The 17094-nt window shown below is 37.5% G+C and overlaps 1 protein-coding gene across 40 annotated transcripts in view; it reads left to right on the top strand.

Moving 5' to 3' along the window:
• madd (MAP-kinase activating death domain) overlaps positions 1-17094 on the top strand; it is a 37687-nt gene that overhangs the window by 1572 nt on the left and 19021 nt on the right. For 12 of the 40 annotated variants that reach the window (XM_077518843.1, XM_077518842.1, XM_077518855.1 and 9 more), the window contains exons 2-18: positions 879-1088; positions 2153-2791; positions 5389-5692; positions 8011-8142; positions 8352-8465; positions 8567-8647; positions 10471-10527; positions 11219-11391; positions 11519-11754; positions 11849-12005; positions 12135-12238; positions 12396-12568; positions 12736-12989; positions 13216-13346; positions 13588-13689; positions 14013-14054; positions 15915-15974. In XM_077518843.1, the coding sequence (XP_077374969.1) occupies positions 1030-1088; positions 2153-2791; positions 5389-5692; positions 8011-8142; positions 8352-8465; positions 8567-8647; positions 10471-10527; positions 11219-11391; positions 11519-11754; positions 11849-12005; positions 12135-12238; positions 12396-12568; positions 12736-12989; positions 13216-13346; positions 13588-13689; positions 14013-14054; positions 15915-15974 (2818 nt within the window). In that variant the 5' untranslated portion in view covers positions 879-1029. Of the gene's footprint in view, positions 1-878; positions 1089-2152; positions 2792-5388; positions 5693-8010; positions 8143-8351; positions 8466-8566; positions 8648-10470; positions 10528-11218; positions 11392-11518; positions 11755-11848; positions 12006-12134; positions 12239-12395; positions 12569-12735; positions 12990-13215; positions 13347-13587; positions 13690-14012; positions 14055-14735; positions 14754-15914; positions 15975-17094 lie in introns of all 40 variants that reach the window. The other 28 variants (XM_077518868.1, XM_077518870.1, XM_077518860.1 and 25 more) reach the window with 11 other exon arrangements.

The raw sequence follows: 17094 nt of genomic DNA, 5'->3' as shown, positions 1-17094 counted from the left end.
CTTACTAGTAATAAACAGTGTGTTATTTTTAAAATCTGTATTTGTTTTAATTGGGTACTTATCTGGTGAATGGGAGAAGCTGGTTGGCTTTGCTGTATGTACATTACTGTACATGCTAAAAACAACTATTCATGGGCATAGTTTTCCAAAATCTAGGACAGCTTGGGCGTCTTTTTGAAAATCAATGTTGATTTTGCTGCGTGCTATTTGTAGTACTGTACATTGGCCTACTTTGTGAGCTCAGTTGTCCTTTTTTGTGTGTGTAGTTTAGCAATGAGTTCTGTAATTGGTTGCTGATAGCCATGGAGACGAGTTTTGTTTGTACAGCTGCCTCATTGTAAGTGTTTAACAACCATAATGTCTGTTCTAGAAGAAAGTTAACAAAGATAAACTTGTTGGCCATTACAACACAATAGAAAAATTAAAAATAATTTTGCAATTTACTTGCTGCTGTGTCTAGGTAATGCATTGTCAGGTAAGCGTTTGTAGTGTAGACTTAAAGGAGTGCAAACTCCACAAAGGCCTCTCAGTAGCTCACATAATTACTTAATCTCAGAAAATCCCGCAAAACACGTGCTAATATGGTTGAAACTGAAAACATATTCAAAATGTCAACAACAGTAGGCTGAAGGACAGATGCTACAATATTTTAGTGGTGCGGATTGGCAGCAAAATCCAGAGCATATTTACTAAAATACGCACTGAAAATGTCTAACCTCTAATCTACTGTATCAAATTCGCTCTCTTTTTCGGTTTAGGATGTGATCTGTTAATTTCACAATTAGTAAATACTCTTACCATATATGTATTTTTTGTATAGTGTTGTGGCCAAAGAAAGCCAAAATAGCCCTTATAATTTTACCCGTTTTATTTTACAGGTCCGATTAAGGAGTCCCAGAACCTTCAAAATGATTCTAACAACACTGTGTCTCATAATGAAATTTCCCAACTTGGATTGAAATCCACGACTAACGAACAAGTGACCATTCATCACGGATGACGTGAAATAAAAGACGTGGTCGATCCAATATGGAGAAAAAGAAATCATGCCCGCGACTCCTTGACTACTTGGTGGTCGTTGGAGCAAGGTGAGGATTTTGTTTGTCTGTTGTTGATAACTTGGTCTCAAGAAAACATGGACTGCAATTCAAATACTATAGCATTTTGCCCTGGAATAAAATAAAATTGCTCAAATTAGTTTTTTGTTACACACCATTTAGATGCGTTAGTACTGCAGAAAAAAAAACTGTAATTGAAAAGTTGACATAAGTTAGATTAGCATTTATCAATGTGACAAGGAGCCACCATCTTACTTTAAAAAAAAAAAAAAAAAAATCTTATCTGCACTTCAAACGCCTCTTTAATGCCCCATAACAGCTAAAATAGTCTTACTAGTCAAATCTTTTGCACGATACTTTCCTTAATGCAAATAACAATTCTTTACCGTTTATAATGAATATTTTTGTCAAGGCTACGGAAGATCAGCTTTATAGTAAAGTAAATATAGTATCAAGTAGAATTAACTGTGTAGCCCCAAACTTAATAGTTGCACACAATTTGCAGATTACAGCCAAATCCAGCCAGTTGTTCCTGTTACTGCATTACTAGTAAAATCTTGTAATTCTATTACAAATTCCCTGTTACCATGGCAAACAATGCTGACTTTTTCAGATTTTCTATATTTTTCAAATTACATTATGTGTTCATTTGTCAAATATTTGAGTACCTTAGCACAATTTAAAAAATAATAATAATAATAAAAATTGAGTCTATCTTAAAAAAAAAAACTTAACAAAAAAATATCTTTTTATGCTATTTTGATATATTTCAATGAGCATCTTCATAAGAAATATGTTCAAAATAAAATTCAGCATTGCGAATACATTTTCTCAGAAATATGTTGAGAAATAATGCAGTATTACTGTTTTATTTGAATGTGCTTTTCTGATCAGATTTTCACTCGGCAGAATAACACAAATGTGTTCCCCAAAAATGTTTTTTTTTTCACCCCCACATAAAAAGCTCAATTTTTCCAGAATCTTTCATCCAGGTGGAAGTGGCCGCCTCTGAATTTTGTGCACAGGAAAAACCCTGATGTTACGCAAATATTATGATACCATACAAATCTTTTCTTTATCCATGTCCCCTCTAGACAACCAAGTAGCGACAGCGTGGCCCAGACCCCTCAGCTTCTCCGCCGATATCCACTGGAGGACCACCATGACTTTCCACTCCCACCAGACGTGGTCTTCTTTTGCCAACCGGAAGGCTGCCTTAGCATACGTCAGCGTAGGGTTAGCCTTCGTGACGACTCTTCGTTTGTCTTTACACTGACTGACAAGGACTCAGGAATTACCCGCTACGGAATCTGTGTCAACTTCTACCGATCTTTTCAGCGCGGGCATCACCGTACCCGTACGGACAAAAGTGGCCACACAGAAACCGCAACACAAGGAGGGGACACCACAAGTGAGGGGTCTGACGGGAGCACTGGAGGCCAGTCTTCTGGGTTATCACCATCTCACAAAGCTGAGTCAGATCCTCAATCTACTGCAGAGGGGATTGAACCACCAACTACTGAGCAAAACGCTGGGAAGGCTGCGCAGCTCAAGCGAAATGCCGCAAAGATGGCTGCCAGGAATCGCAACAGTACACTGACCTCGTTGTGTATACTCAGCCACTACCCTTTCTTCTCCACCTTCAGGGAATGCTTATATATTCTTAAGAGGATGGTAGACTGCTGCAGTCAAAGGCTAACACAGCGTCCTGGTATGCCCCATACTTTTCAAAGGTGAGAAATGTTTGATTCCCTCCTGTGATTCTGGATTCTAAATAGGGGTACCAAAATTAGTTGACTAGCAGAGAAGGAGAAAGGACTGAAATTCTCTACTTGAGTAAAAGTACAGTTACTTGTGTAAAGAATATCTGGTAAATACTCACTCAAATAATTACTCAAGTAAAATAAAGTACAGGCTCTGATATGTACTTCACTAGTCGAATTTAAACGTATTTTCACTGGATGTTTCCACCTACATCAATTTAAAAGATATTATTAGCAAATGGAGCAAAAATTGCCCTTATATTTACGGGTTTTTCTAATCTAGCCATTTGCACGTCATCACAGGCTGGTATGTATGGGACCATGTGAAATACTTCATATGATTGGCGGAGCCAGGAAACATTGACGGTTGATTTTTCTTCCAGGTCAAATATTTTAATCATTTTCATGCATTTAAAAACAAAAGGAACGACCTTATCTTGAAAATGTATCAAGTAAAAAGTACAGATACTCATGTTAAAATGTAACGGATACAAGTAAAAAGTGTAGTCTAAAAAAACTACTCAAGTAAAGTATTTGTACTTCGTTACTTCCCATCTCTGTTGACTAGTGACGACTACGTTGACAATCAAAACCACCCACAATTAATTTAACAGTGTTCGTTTATTAAACGGCTTTGTTTCACGCTGCTCCTGCTGGGCGTCTGGGTGTCTGTGAAGCACATGCACAGTAGTGGTAATCCGGGTCATCCATGATGCCTGCAGAAGCTGGCATCTAGTGTACTGCAGTGTCATGGCTGACTGGTATTAGCAACAGAATCATAGGTTAGGGCACATTTCACTAAAAATACTTCACATGATACACACCTACCTTTCATGGCGGCGTGGCAGTGAATATCGAGTATCTAAAAGGAAGCACGTTGTGACTGATGCCCAGGGGCTATCGGGAATTTCGTGAGCTTCACAAAGCCTGAGAAGAGCCAAATTACGTGTAAAAGTATTTAGTTTTCGTATTTATAGCTTCATATTATTCATACTGCAACTACTGTATGCAATAGTGTATTGTTTTTGCCTCCATTTTAAATTCACTTAACAGCCAAAAATGTTAAGACCACAGTCTTGACGTCAGTTTAAGTTTCATTTTCATTTATAAACATGTCAGGATACAGGAATGTTGGTACACACTGCAAAGTTTAACAAAATCTATTTTGCCTTTACTTTTAAATTTAATACATTAAATAATTCAAGCTGTAAGCCTATAATGGTGGTATAAGAGCAGTTGCTTGCAAAGATGACATGCTGCCATTTATATATGAACCAATTAGTTAACTAATTGTGACTACTATTGGTGACTAGTTGAATAGCAAAATAATCATTTGTGGCATCCCGATTTCTAAGCTTTGAGGATTTCAAGTTTCTCAATTTGTTTTGCGAAAATATATTCATTGTTAGAAGAATGCCTTCCATGCCCATATCGGAACCAAATTTGTTGTCATCTTCTTTTGTGCTCCTTCAACATCAACACAGTGTGTTGCAATCACTTTAGCTAGTGATTATTTCAGTGCAAGTGCAAACATCCACACCCTAAATATACAAATGAAAGAAATTTTTGAAATCTGTTTTATCAGGACATACAGGTTTATCTAACTGTAGTATTAAAAATTGGATTTTCAGTATTGTTTTTTGAAAGGCAGACTTTGTATGCAAATCTAATGATGTGTTTAATTTTTGTCTGTTTTTTACTTAATATGTCATAAACGACTATGACTTTATTGCTGGAATTGTCATGCAGAAAACACTACTGTATTTGTGGTACTCTTATTTAGCTTACAAGTGATAGCAATTTTTGAGTGACAAAGTATTTATTATCGTGTGTGACTGTTTCCTTTCCAATATGTTTTACTCTAGTCTACAGTCATCATTAGTGGTAAAACCACCAAATCTTCCGATTGCAAATGTGCTGTAACTGTGCAACACAACTTGCCAGTTCTGTATTAACACTGATGCATTAGTGTGACGGCCTCAGAAAGCAACACAACCTCGAGGATAGCTGATGGTTGGATGAAATGTCAGGCAATGACAGAGAAGGAGAAGAGTCATCATATTGTGGCTGCAAGCATTTTTGCAGTGATGCCATTAATAGATTGGGGTTTCTGGTTGCCTTTGGTGACGCTAAGGATTTTTCTATCTCTGCCACAGACACAATAACATGCTGGATGTGCTTAATGACGTGCTTAGTGCTAAATAGCTGCTGTACGCATGCATGCATGCACACACGCACCCCCCCCCCCCCCCCCCCACACACACACACACACACACATGAGAATGGAGACAAAATTGTATCCGTAAAATCATCTTTACTTTTTGTTGAAGCTTCTCTATCAGTTATACTCATGTAAAAGCATACAAAGCTAAGCACAGGATAGGAAATTGTCACTGTTGCAATACTCTACTGACTGTAACTAAAACACAGATATGGTTCTTGAGTGTGGTGATGTTCGTGTGGCCATAATTGTGCATCAAAACGGCATCATCTCCTTGGGCCATGTGCTTCAATCTGCTTGGTTGACATACTCTTATTTCTCAAAAATACTATTATGCCCCCCACAGAGACACCATGTGGCGGGTGTTCACTGGAGCACTCTCAGTGGAAGAGAAGGGAAGCCAGCTGTTGGCTGACCTTCGGGACATTGAATCCTGGATATACCGGTTGCAACGTTCACCTGTTCCAGTGGCAAACCAGAGGCGTGTGGATGTGGAAGTACTGCCTCATGAAATGAAACTACCCCTCACCTTCGCGCTGCCTGACAACTCCCGCTTCTCCATGGTTGATTTTCCGTTGCACTTACCTTTGGAATTACTGGGTGTGGATGCCTGTCTGCAGGTGCTCTCTTGTGTCCTGCTGGAGCACAAGGTAAGAGCAGATCAGTTGGTCCAGGATTTTCAAAACAACTCCAATATTTTAGTCTTAAAAATTGGGAAAAAAAAAAAAAAGGTTATGCTTCATTTTAAATTTTATTTTATTTTATTTTATGTTATTTTTTTAAGTTTAGATGCCAATATTCTCCCTTTTTAGTAAAAATTAATATTGGGTCCAAATATCGGCTATTGGCCTCATTGACTACTAGGGGTGTTAAAAAAAATCGATTCGGCGATATATCGCGATACTACATCGCGCGATTCTCGAATCGATTCAATAATCGGCAGAATCGATTTTTTTTTTTAGTTTATTTTTTTATTTTTTTATTTTTTTTAGGATTCACACCTTGAGCATGGAAGAATGTTATATGAACGGCACATTAAGCCTTAATATTTTTTATTTTAATGCTGTTCAAATGTGAAACAGATTGCAAACTGTTTGTGTACAGTGGCTCACGGTTATAAGCCTCAAGTTTTAGATAAATATATTCATACAAATCTTACAGTGTACATGTACAAATTTACTGATAGTATTTTCTAAATTTTAATGGAAAAAAATCGCAACAATCGACTTATAAATTCGTATCGGGATTAATCGGTATCGAATCGTGACCATTCGTATCGGGATTAATCGGTATCGAATCGAATCGTGACCTGTGAATCGTGATACGAATCGAATCGTCAGGTACTAGGCAATTCACACCCCTATTGACTACTATATGATCGGTATAAGCTCTGGAAAAAAAACAAAACATATTGGTCTATCTCTAGAAAACAGCTTGTCACCAGGCATAAAAATGCTTTTTTCACGTTGACATGTGTCGTCATGATCATCGCATCATCATCATCATCTTATCATAACTACGGTTTCTGTGGGTGTTGTCTTTAGGAACCGTTCTAAAATAACTCATCTCATGCAACTAAGCCACTGTTTTAAATGGCCTTAAATCCATCCATCCATTTGAATTGCTGACCAACGTTACTTTGTTTTAATAAACCAAGAATTGAAAAAATTGGATTATAACGATGACAGACCTTAAATAAATGAGGTATTTCCTGTTGCGTGTTCATGTCATGATCAGTAGGACCATTCACCATTAAATTATGACCTATGCGGACTTTAATGTTCAATATTTATCTGATGATGTTGTATATTGATATTGATGATATTGCTTTGTCAGTACTCTACATGTTGTTACTAGGGGTGTTAAAAAAAATCGATTCGGCAATTCTCGAATCGATTCAATAGGTGGTTGAATCAATTTTTAAACATCCATTTTTGATAGAAAATTATTCAACAAAATGTCTTACTTAGGGTTAGGCTTCACACCTTAATTATGGAAGAATGTTATTAATTGAACCTTAAGCCGTAATGTTTTATTTCAATGCTGTTCAAAGATAAAATATTACAATATGAAATATTAAGATTGAAAGATTACAACCTGTTTGTTTAATACAGTGGCTCAAAGTTATAAGACTGAAGTTTCACATGAATAAATAATACATTTTCATACAAATCTTACAGTGTACATGTACAAGTTTGATTAGTATTTTCTAAATTTGAGTAAAAAATAAATAAATCAACAATCGACTTATAAATTCGTATCGGGATTAATCGGTATCGAATCGAATCGTGACCTATGAATCGTGATATGAATCGAATCGTCAGGTTCTAGGCAATTCACACCCCTATTTGTTACACATTGTTATAAGCCAAAATGAACTGAAAAAGAACTCCTAGGAAATTGTGATTTATTTATCCTTGCCCAGTGCCCACACATTGTGACGAGTTAAAACAAACTCAAATAGGACTCGTAGGAAGTTGTAATTGATTTACCTTTGCCCACCATGACACAAAAATGGTGAAAAGTAGGTCCATTAATGTAAATTACATGCTTTAGTTGAGGTCTCTCAAGACTTGTGTATTTGTGGCTTGTTTTCATGAATTATGCTTTTGAAAAACTTTTTTTCAGCAGTTACAGTATTTAGGATTGCCTTGGCAGAAGATTTACTATAATAGGCTCTTTGCACAGCTCGACTACTTCCTGAACTAACTGAATACCACGTTTTTGTTTCCTCTCTTTCATGAGTGGACAAACTGATTAATCCAGGTGTGTCTGGCCAATGTTGTTGTAGTTACTGAGATCAGGCACACCTGGATTAATCAGCTTGTCCACTCATGAAAGACAGGAAATGAAGGACTGGTGTTGAGTTCAGGAAGTAGTGGATTTGTGCAAAGAGCCCATTATGGGCTATTTAGATGTGCATTGAAATAATGTTCTTCTTTCTGTCTTTTATTTTCTTCTTCTGAAGGTTATTCTCCAGTCAAGAGATTATAATGCTTTATCCATGAGTGTAATGGCATTTGTGGCCATGATCTATCCTCTGGAGTACATGTTCCCGGTCATTCCCTTACTTCCAACATGCATGGCCTCAGCTGAACAGGTGCAATACACACAGTAGTTACACCGTTGGTGTTTGAAATGATAGAAAATGAAATGAGAGCCTTATTTGATTGATTGTGTCACACCATTCCAACAGAAGTTTTGCACTCATGTGCATGCAAATGTTGAGACTAGAGACAGTTAAAGGATATAGCGTGGCCGTGTACTCTATTATCCTTGTCAACATAAATTTTCTTTTATTCTGCACAGCTTCTTCTTGCCCCTACTCCCTACATCATTGGAGTACCAGCTAGCTTTTTCCTTTACAAATCTGACTTCAAAATTCCAGATGACGTGTGGCTTGTGGATCTGGACAGCAGCAAGGTAATTACATTCACAATAGGCATTTATTTTGTTGCCTAATGACATTTTGAATTAAAACAATCCAAAGAAATGGCATTACTACAACTACAACTGTTTTTCAGGTTAAAGCACCTACAAATGCAGAGATTCTACCACCTCTTCCAGAGCCTGAAGCTGGCGAGCTCAAGAAACATCTGAAGCAGGTACTTTGACATGCCCTAAATCTACCAGCACCACTTGTGCGACTTTGTGGAACCCATGTATTTCTTATGAGCCAACCAATGTTGTTTTTCATCATACTTCATTCATTGTTTTGCTGCTATATTATGTCAATACAAAAAAAACTCTCTTCCAGCCGTATGAAGAGTAGGTAGGGGCTTCCTTCCCCCAGCAGACTTGTATGTATTTTGTCTAGAGTGCGGATGGATGATGGAATTGGGTTATGTTGTGCACTAACAAAAGCAAAACAAACAAACAAAACTGTTCTCTGCTCTTTTTCTGTTTTCTTTGCATGCCGTAGCTTTTGAAGGTAACATCATTTCTTAGAAACTTCTCCAAGAAAAAAATATATATTGCTGTTAAGAGTGGTTGTGATATGATCCTTCTAACCCCTCTAATGAAACACATCATCAGAATTTGGTTCTGATTCATGGAAACAGAATCGACATAATGAGCACATAATAAACTGAACTCACACAAGTGTCCAGTCACATCCTTTTTTTATTTGAACAATCATAGAAATCATGCTCAAGGAAGGCATTTTCATAACTTTTGTCATAACATTTCCATCTAAAGTGATGTTAACAGAAGAAGTGTGGTCTAACTCTGCATAATAAGCACAAGCTATTCCGCATCATTTTACGAAATGAACCTAATATATTCTTGAAAATGATGTGGAATTAGTCATTCAAGTACTTGAACCCATTAAAGAGAATGCTGATAGGCTATTCAAATAATGCAGGATTACGGTTTTGGACTTTACTTTCCACATCCCTTTTTTTTATTTTATTTATTTTTTTATTACACAGTTAATATTGACAATCCATGTTGTGATGAGTAAGTAACTTAAGAGACGATTGAGAGTTTATTAAGCCAAGCTTCACTTGACACATTACATTCATGGGGATTTCGGCCCGATGCTGGCAATGTACAATATCTACCCTGAATCAGAGCCAATTTGATGGCTTTGCATTTTTCCTTGCTCTTTCCTTGTGTGTAGATGTGTGACTGAGGCAGGTGTCTGTAAGTGTGTGTGAAGCCTCTGTTAGAATGAAGGACATAACACTAATTATAGATTATGGTTGGACATGTAAAACTTAGGACACCAAAGCAGAAGTAGATTTTGATGTAAATGACACAAATATTTGCACCATAGACTTCTTTAATGTGTTGTTGTTATACCAGCTATTACATATATTTTGGAACACGCTATGAGGGAACCTTTGAAGATCTTTTTTGTGTGCAAATATCACGTATTTCTGATAAGATCTGGTGGTTTCTCATCATTGTCATCATCCCATCATAACCAGGGTCAATCCACTTAGTAACTAAGGCCCATTCACATCATACTGCCTTTCACCAAATTAGTGCATCCGAGGCGTATCAATAAGTCATTTATTTGCCTGTGCGCATTCATACAGTTGTTAAGGCTTTTGACATTCAGATAATTAGATACGTGGCCAGCCTTTAGTACAGTGACAATGACTTTCAAAGTCGCTGTTGTGTGTTAAAACCGTACATTCTCTTGCCCATTTTTGTGTCAAACGAGAGCTGTCTGAGAGCTATCAAAATTAAGTATCGCATTGCAAATATCAAATTTTTCACAAAGTTTACCTAGATTTTAATGGCCATTTTTGTCACCGGAAAATAGAAATAAAAATCATGAAACAGTGCTTCACTGCTGAATGGCGGCACAGAAAAGAAATGAAAGGGCCATGATTTTGTCATGTGCTGTTCCAGTGACACTTCTCACCTCAGGCCTTCTTGTGATTCTCCCAACATCTCTCTTATTATATCCCCTTCCTAGTGTCTGGTTGGGTTGACCGTGATCACCCAAAAGCAGATCTTCTCCTGTGAAAATAAGGTTACTCATTCATTGTCCTGCGGAATGCTTCTGCATCTTTTTTCACATTACTTTGCTCATGACAATTACTTTTCTCCTTTCTCAAGAATTGAGTTAAATGCCTTAGAATGTTTTACGGACCCTTTAACGTGCTGCTTAGCTCTGGCTTGAGCATGACTGAATATCCGTGTCTTGATTCTTGCATCAGTGAGTGTCCTGGTAACCAAAAGCAGAAAAGGTGACGCAGATACCTCCTAACAAAGACATCCAGCAACTAAATATGCCATTATGCTTAGCTATAATACTGACAACTCTGCAGCAAGACATTCAGTACATTCTGTCCTCCTAATCCTCCCCCTCCTCCCTATTAATGACACGCCCACCACAGGCATCAACATGCACAGATCCTTGTAAGATTACAAACGTGTACAAAGGCAATGTGTTAAAACAAGGGGGTTCCATTATTATGTATTATTTGTTGTCAAAAACATTTTTACTTGCATAATTTTTCTAAAAGCGTTATCCAGAAGATGTTAGTTTTTCAAATTAATAGATTTACTTTTGTAGTGGGTAGATGGTTGTGGAGAAACTATTGTAGTGTTGATGCCTAACGTGGGAGTGGCTTATCAAACAGTTATTTATTTATTTATTTATTTATGTATGTTTTAATTTTTTGTTCTCTCACTCTTCATCTCTCTGTCACTTGTTCCAGGCCTTGGCAAGTATGAGTTTGAACACTCAGCCCATTTTGAACCTGGAGAAGTTCCAGGAAGGACAGGAAATGCCGCTGCTGCCCCCTGGACGTGATAAAGCTTCCCCATCATCCACTGAATTTAACCCCCTCATTTATGGCAATGATGTGGATTCTGTGGATGTAGCCACCAGGCAAGTCTTTCATTTGGTTTCACATATTTGTTAATTTTCTGACTAGTCTATGCAGAGAGTTCAAGATGTTTTTCATTTTGAAAGAAATAGCTGTACTGTAATCCATACATTTCATCTTACTTAACAGGGTAGCCATGGTACGGTTCTTCAACTCTCCGAATGTTCTCCATGGTTTTCAAATGCACACACGGACCTTGCGCCTCTTCCCTCGTCCTGTGGTGGCCTTTCAGTCGTCGTCTTTTCTTGCATCTCGGCCAAGGCGATCTAATTTTGCTGATAAGCTTTCCCACACGCAGGCAGTGGAGTTCTATGGAGAGTGGGCTCTCAATCCCACTAATCTAGCATTTCAGAGAATACATAATAGTAAGATGAGCTTTGCAATTTTATAGCTTGTTTATTATTTTTCATTGCATTAAAAAAAGAAAGCTAATTTATACCCTACAAACTTTGGTTTCAGATGTTTTTGACCCGTCCTTAATTGGGGATAAACCTAAGTGGTATGCTCACCAGCTTCAGCCAGTAGTATACAGAGTTTTTGATGGTGGATCCCAGCTGGTTGAGGCGATGGCAAGTCCGTTTGAAGATGAGAGCAATGACTCTGACCCCACCGACAGGTAAGGATGAACACACTCATTTTTGGTTTTCATTGGGACAGTCTTGAGTTCTTTATCATAGATTACAATACATAGAATTTGATTGGCAGTATTATGATTTAACAGATAATGTATTTTTTTTTTCCTCAGTGGAAGTGACAGTGAGGCATATGACGACTCCAGCTCATCCTATTCCTCACTTGGAGACCTTGTGAGCGAGATGATTCAAGGAGACATTCAGGGAGACACACCAAGTATGTTTTTAAGTTTATTCAACTTTCTAAGGCTTAAAGCGGATCCAGCAATTCGTTTTCTATATCACCATTGTATTTCCCCAATTGGTTTTATTTTAACTGTCATATATATCTGTTCATATGTTTTCTTAATTATTGTCTGACCTTGTTGCTTTAGGCCTACAACCACATACCCATGCTGCTCTGGGTGATGCAAGCGAGGTGGAGTTTCAAGAATTCCAGTCCGGCGGCGATGGTCCCAGCGAAGCATCCGATGGCCAGCCCCTTCGCTCAAGCTCGAGCACAACTGCAAGCTCCAGTCCCAGCACAATCATCCAGGGAGTTAACCATGTATGTTAATCATTCCAATTAATAAGTTGCTACCCATTATTTGCTATTCAGTAATCATGTTTGTTCATGGTCTATCTTAATTTATTTTATGCATCTTTTTCTGCAATGTACATTTTGGGATTTAATCCATTTTTGCAACCTTTTTTTTTTTTTTTTTTTTTAAACAGGAACAAGGGGAAGCACCTGATAGTGAGGCACCACCCAGTTCTGGCCCACAGAACCTAATCCTCGGAGTCAGCAGCCAGCCATCTCTCAGATCGACAATTGAAACTGGCCTGGTGGACCCAGCTATAAAAAAACGAGAGTATGACAACCCCTATTTTGAGCCTCAGTATGGCTTCCCCTCTGAAGATGGTCCTGATGCGGAAGAGCAAGTGGAGTCATACACCCCTCGATTCAACCAGAACCTCAATGGCAACAAGTGTGTTAAACTTGTTCATCACTTGAATGAACTAACTCTTCATTCAAATGGGCTCTGACCAACCATGTAATGTCAAAACCCAGCATGTCCAAATTGTTCTCCATTCATGGTGGTCTTGAATCTTTGGCGGTGTGATATTGTGATTTGTTTCATGTTTTTTCCTTATTGTATGCAATTGTTTGTGCATCGCCGAGGAGATGTGAAGTGTTTTTTTTTTCCTTTAAAGGGCACAGCGTCCTTCTCGTCCGAGTAGTCTGAGGCTGCCTGGAGAGTCTGATGGAGAAGGCGACAGCTCACCAAATTCAACCATTTCCAACAGCAGTAATGATGGATTTGGGGGACTGATGTCTTTTGCAAGTGAGAATATTTTCATTCCTAGAATTTGTGCTGTTTTCATATGTTTGATTTTTTTTTTTAATGCATGTTTTGACCTTTTGGTGCTTTCTCAAGTTCTGGAAAGGCAAGATTACTTTTCCCCCGCACTATCCCATCAAGTCCAGAGTAAAGAATTACTTGATCGTGAACACATTTGATGGGAATGGTTTAAAACATTTTATAGTTGTTGATGACAATACCTTCCTTCATTTATCCATTTTAGGTAACCTTTACAAGAATCATGGCACCAGTTTCAGTCTGTCCCATCTAGCCCTACCAAACAAAGCTGCAAGGGAGAAATCGACACCTTTCCCCAGCCTCAAAGGTAGAGTTAAACACACTTTTTTAAACACTGAGACAACTCAAATGATTTTTTAGGCAGTGTGATAATGATCAGTGGATTTTCTGAGCCTACCTCCTTTTAGTATTTTTTTTTTGTATGATTTCATTTCTTAAAACACATACTAAGGATGACAGAATAATAATTTAATTTTAATAGGTATGACAGTATAGTTATAGTACATGCATGGCTTACTATGGCATTGCTTTTAAACTTGAGCTGTACGAAAGTGCAGATTTTTCATCATTTGAATCACTATTTTTTCTGCTTTTTTTCCCCATCTAAATTATTTTTTCTTATTATAAAAGAATATTTAAATTTTGACATTGAGGAGGAGCTGGACCAAGCAGGTCTGTAGAGATTTTATATTTATAGCCTGACTTTTTCTGTCCTCCCTCTGTTAACAGTTATGGCACTATTTTAAAGGAGGGTATTGAGGATTTTAAACAGTTTTTCTCTCAAAACTGTGAATGGAAGAATTCGCAAAACAACTGAAGTTGTTGTTGCTTTCCATTTATTTGCATTTCTAGTGGTCTTCACTTGTATGAATGCACTCATTTTAGACTTCATAAGTCAAGATTTGATATCAAAAGTATTATTCATTTTTGTGGAAATGATGCACAGTTATGCTTAAATCACATCACAAAGTTAAGTACAAAAAACATATTTTTAAAAAATTGTTGTTAGAATAAAATATTTAGAAAGGTGTTTATTGTAAACGTTTAATTTTGGTGTATTGAGTTGTATTTGCGTCTGTGATTTAAATATATGCGTTTCTTATCAGTAGCCATTTGTTGGCCATTATGATAGGACAAAGGTCAAGCTATCGGCCAACTGGTAATTTGTTTTGTCTCAAAGATGAAACGACCGTTAGAAGAATATGAATTCTTCTGAGGTTGGATTTTCCAACTGAGAGAAAAAACAGGTGTAGCATGGTGCTCAATAGCTCCAATTCATGTGGAATAGCTGCCATCGAAAATGCTTTGTTCCTTTTCATTATAGTGTGTTTGTGTTTTATCTTTGTTGCCCAGATGCACCTGACAGCCCGGGTATGTCATTTGTGTTGTGATAGTTTGCTTTTTCCCCTTCCCCTTAGTAGGTCCATACCTATCTTGGTTTATCAGAGGAGGACTAAGATAGAAGACCCTGTGGTGTGCTGATTATCCACACCTTCCAATTCCTTCCATATTGAATGGTTGTGGTGGTCTTATTGATAACAGTTAACCCTCAACATAACACAACCATTTAGTCAAGACAGTTACTCTGTGAATGGCACTGTTTATGCTGCGACAGCTACATATGTGCCAGGTACTTTGTTCCCCCACATATTGGTGATTGGCTGCAATTGTTTTTAATCTGTCCTCCAATCAATACAAAACTCACATATTCACTAGTTGTGTGCTCAGGTAAAAGACATAAAAGATATTGCTTCGCGCTATATGGCACTATCTTTGTGCCAAAAATAGCTAAGGGAGAATTATGTATTGATTATTAGCTTTGTCTGCAACTTGGTGCCAAGGAACTTCCGGCTTATGAAAGTGAATTGAGGAGCTTCATGCAATTATACTGGTAAACCATTTTCAGGTTTTAGCCGATTAATGCTTTTTGTGGCAGGGTTCAAGCTTGTCCTCCGCAAATAGCAACACATCACTGTACACCATCCAGTTAAGCTCCATTTGCCTTTCAATGACATTCTCATTTTGGGAATTCCCAGCGAGTTGACTATCCCACATGAGACTACTCTTGTGTTTTGTCTTCCTGTGTTATGGATGTGGCTCCCTAATATTTAGTGTTTCCTCTGCATTTTAAGGTTACAGTACATGTTTGTCAAGATAAGTTAAATAATAATGCTCTATTTTGAGTTTACGAATGCTTGTGATTTTTGTTCCAGAGCTTTAAATTGTAGGTACCATGCTGTGTGTGCAATATTATAGGCGTATAGTACTGTATTTTACACTTTACACCACATGTGCAACATGTGCATTGTGCAACTTCTACTTGTTATATTATCGAACATTTTCTGGGATTATATCATCATTAGGACATCATGGGCTATCTTGTTTTTTGTTTTTTATTACTTTTGTTTGGACTCATCTTAAGTGTGCATGCATAATGTTTGTATGGGTTGATGTTCAGACTGGTTGTGACTGGGCCGGTATCCCCGTCTCTGTCCACACCTGGCAGTAACTAATTCTGGGTTTTGTGTGCAGTATTTGGGCTAAATTCTCTAATGGAGATAATAACAGAGGCCGGCCCAGGGAGCGGAGAAGGTGGGTTCTGCCCTTTTCCCGAGTGAGCTGCATGCTTCTCCAAGCCAGTCAACTACATCTCCCCACATCCTTTGCTTGTTTTCCTCCTTGTGTGCGCCATCAAGGTTTCACTTTGTTGTCTCTCAGACTATTTTCGCTTCACACTGTGTATTTTATTTATTTAGCCATCGATCACAAATAGACGGATTTAAGTGAAGTACCACATTATGCAATAGATTACCATAGAGTGCCAGCACTAAACACAGAACAGGATAGAGCAAAAACAACTTCATTACTTGCATGGTTCTTCTTTTTTTTTTTTTTTTTTTCCCCTCCCCTAATTCTACTAACTTGCTGAGATTGGGCCTAATCATGCTGTACTGTACATAGCACTACATTGTTATGCGGCTGCTAAACCTCGGGTGCAGGTATTTAACAAAAAAATATAGAAACCTGGGTTTTGCTTAGTTCAAGGTTGTTGAGCTATTTTGTACTTATTTCAGGAATATCATACGACTGAATTGATTCATTTTTTGTTTATTGTGAGATTTTATGTACCGTCAGGTACAGCAAAGTCAATACTAGGGGTGTGAATTGCCTAGTGCCTGACGATTCGATTCGTATCACGATTCATAGGTCACGATTCGATTCCATACCGATTAATCCCGATACGAATTTACAAGTCGATTATTTTGTTGCGATTATTTTTATTTAAATTTAGAAAATACTAATCAGTAAACTTGTACAGTGTAAGATTTGTATGAAAATGTATTCTTTATTTATCTGAAACTTCAGTCTTATACAGGTTGTAATCTGTTTCATGTTTGAACAGCATTAAAATAAAATATTAAGGCTTAATGTTCCGTTAATATAACATTCCTCCATGCTTAAGGTGTGAAACCTAAGACGTTTTGGTGAATATTTTTCCATCAAAAATGGATATTTAAAAATCGATTCGGCCGCCTATTGAATCGATTCGAGAATTGCGCAATGTAATATCGCGATATATTGCCGAATCGATTTCTTTTAACACCTCTAGTCAATACAGTTTGTGTTTTATGTATTTATTGTTCAGTTGGTTGTCTTCTGTCTGGACTAATAGTTCAAATATATTTGCTAACAGGAACATTATAAATTCCAC

Source organism: Festucalex cinctus, chromosome 4 (genome assembly GCF_051991245.1).
Source record: "Festucalex cinctus isolate MCC-2025b chromosome 4, RoL_Fcin_1.0, whole genome shotgun sequence".
NCBI lineage: Eukaryota > Metazoa > Chordata > Actinopteri > Syngnathiformes > Syngnathidae > Festucalex > Festucalex cinctus.
Note: the sequence above shows the minus strand (reverse complement) of the source record. Positions and strands in the feature narration are given on the sequence as shown.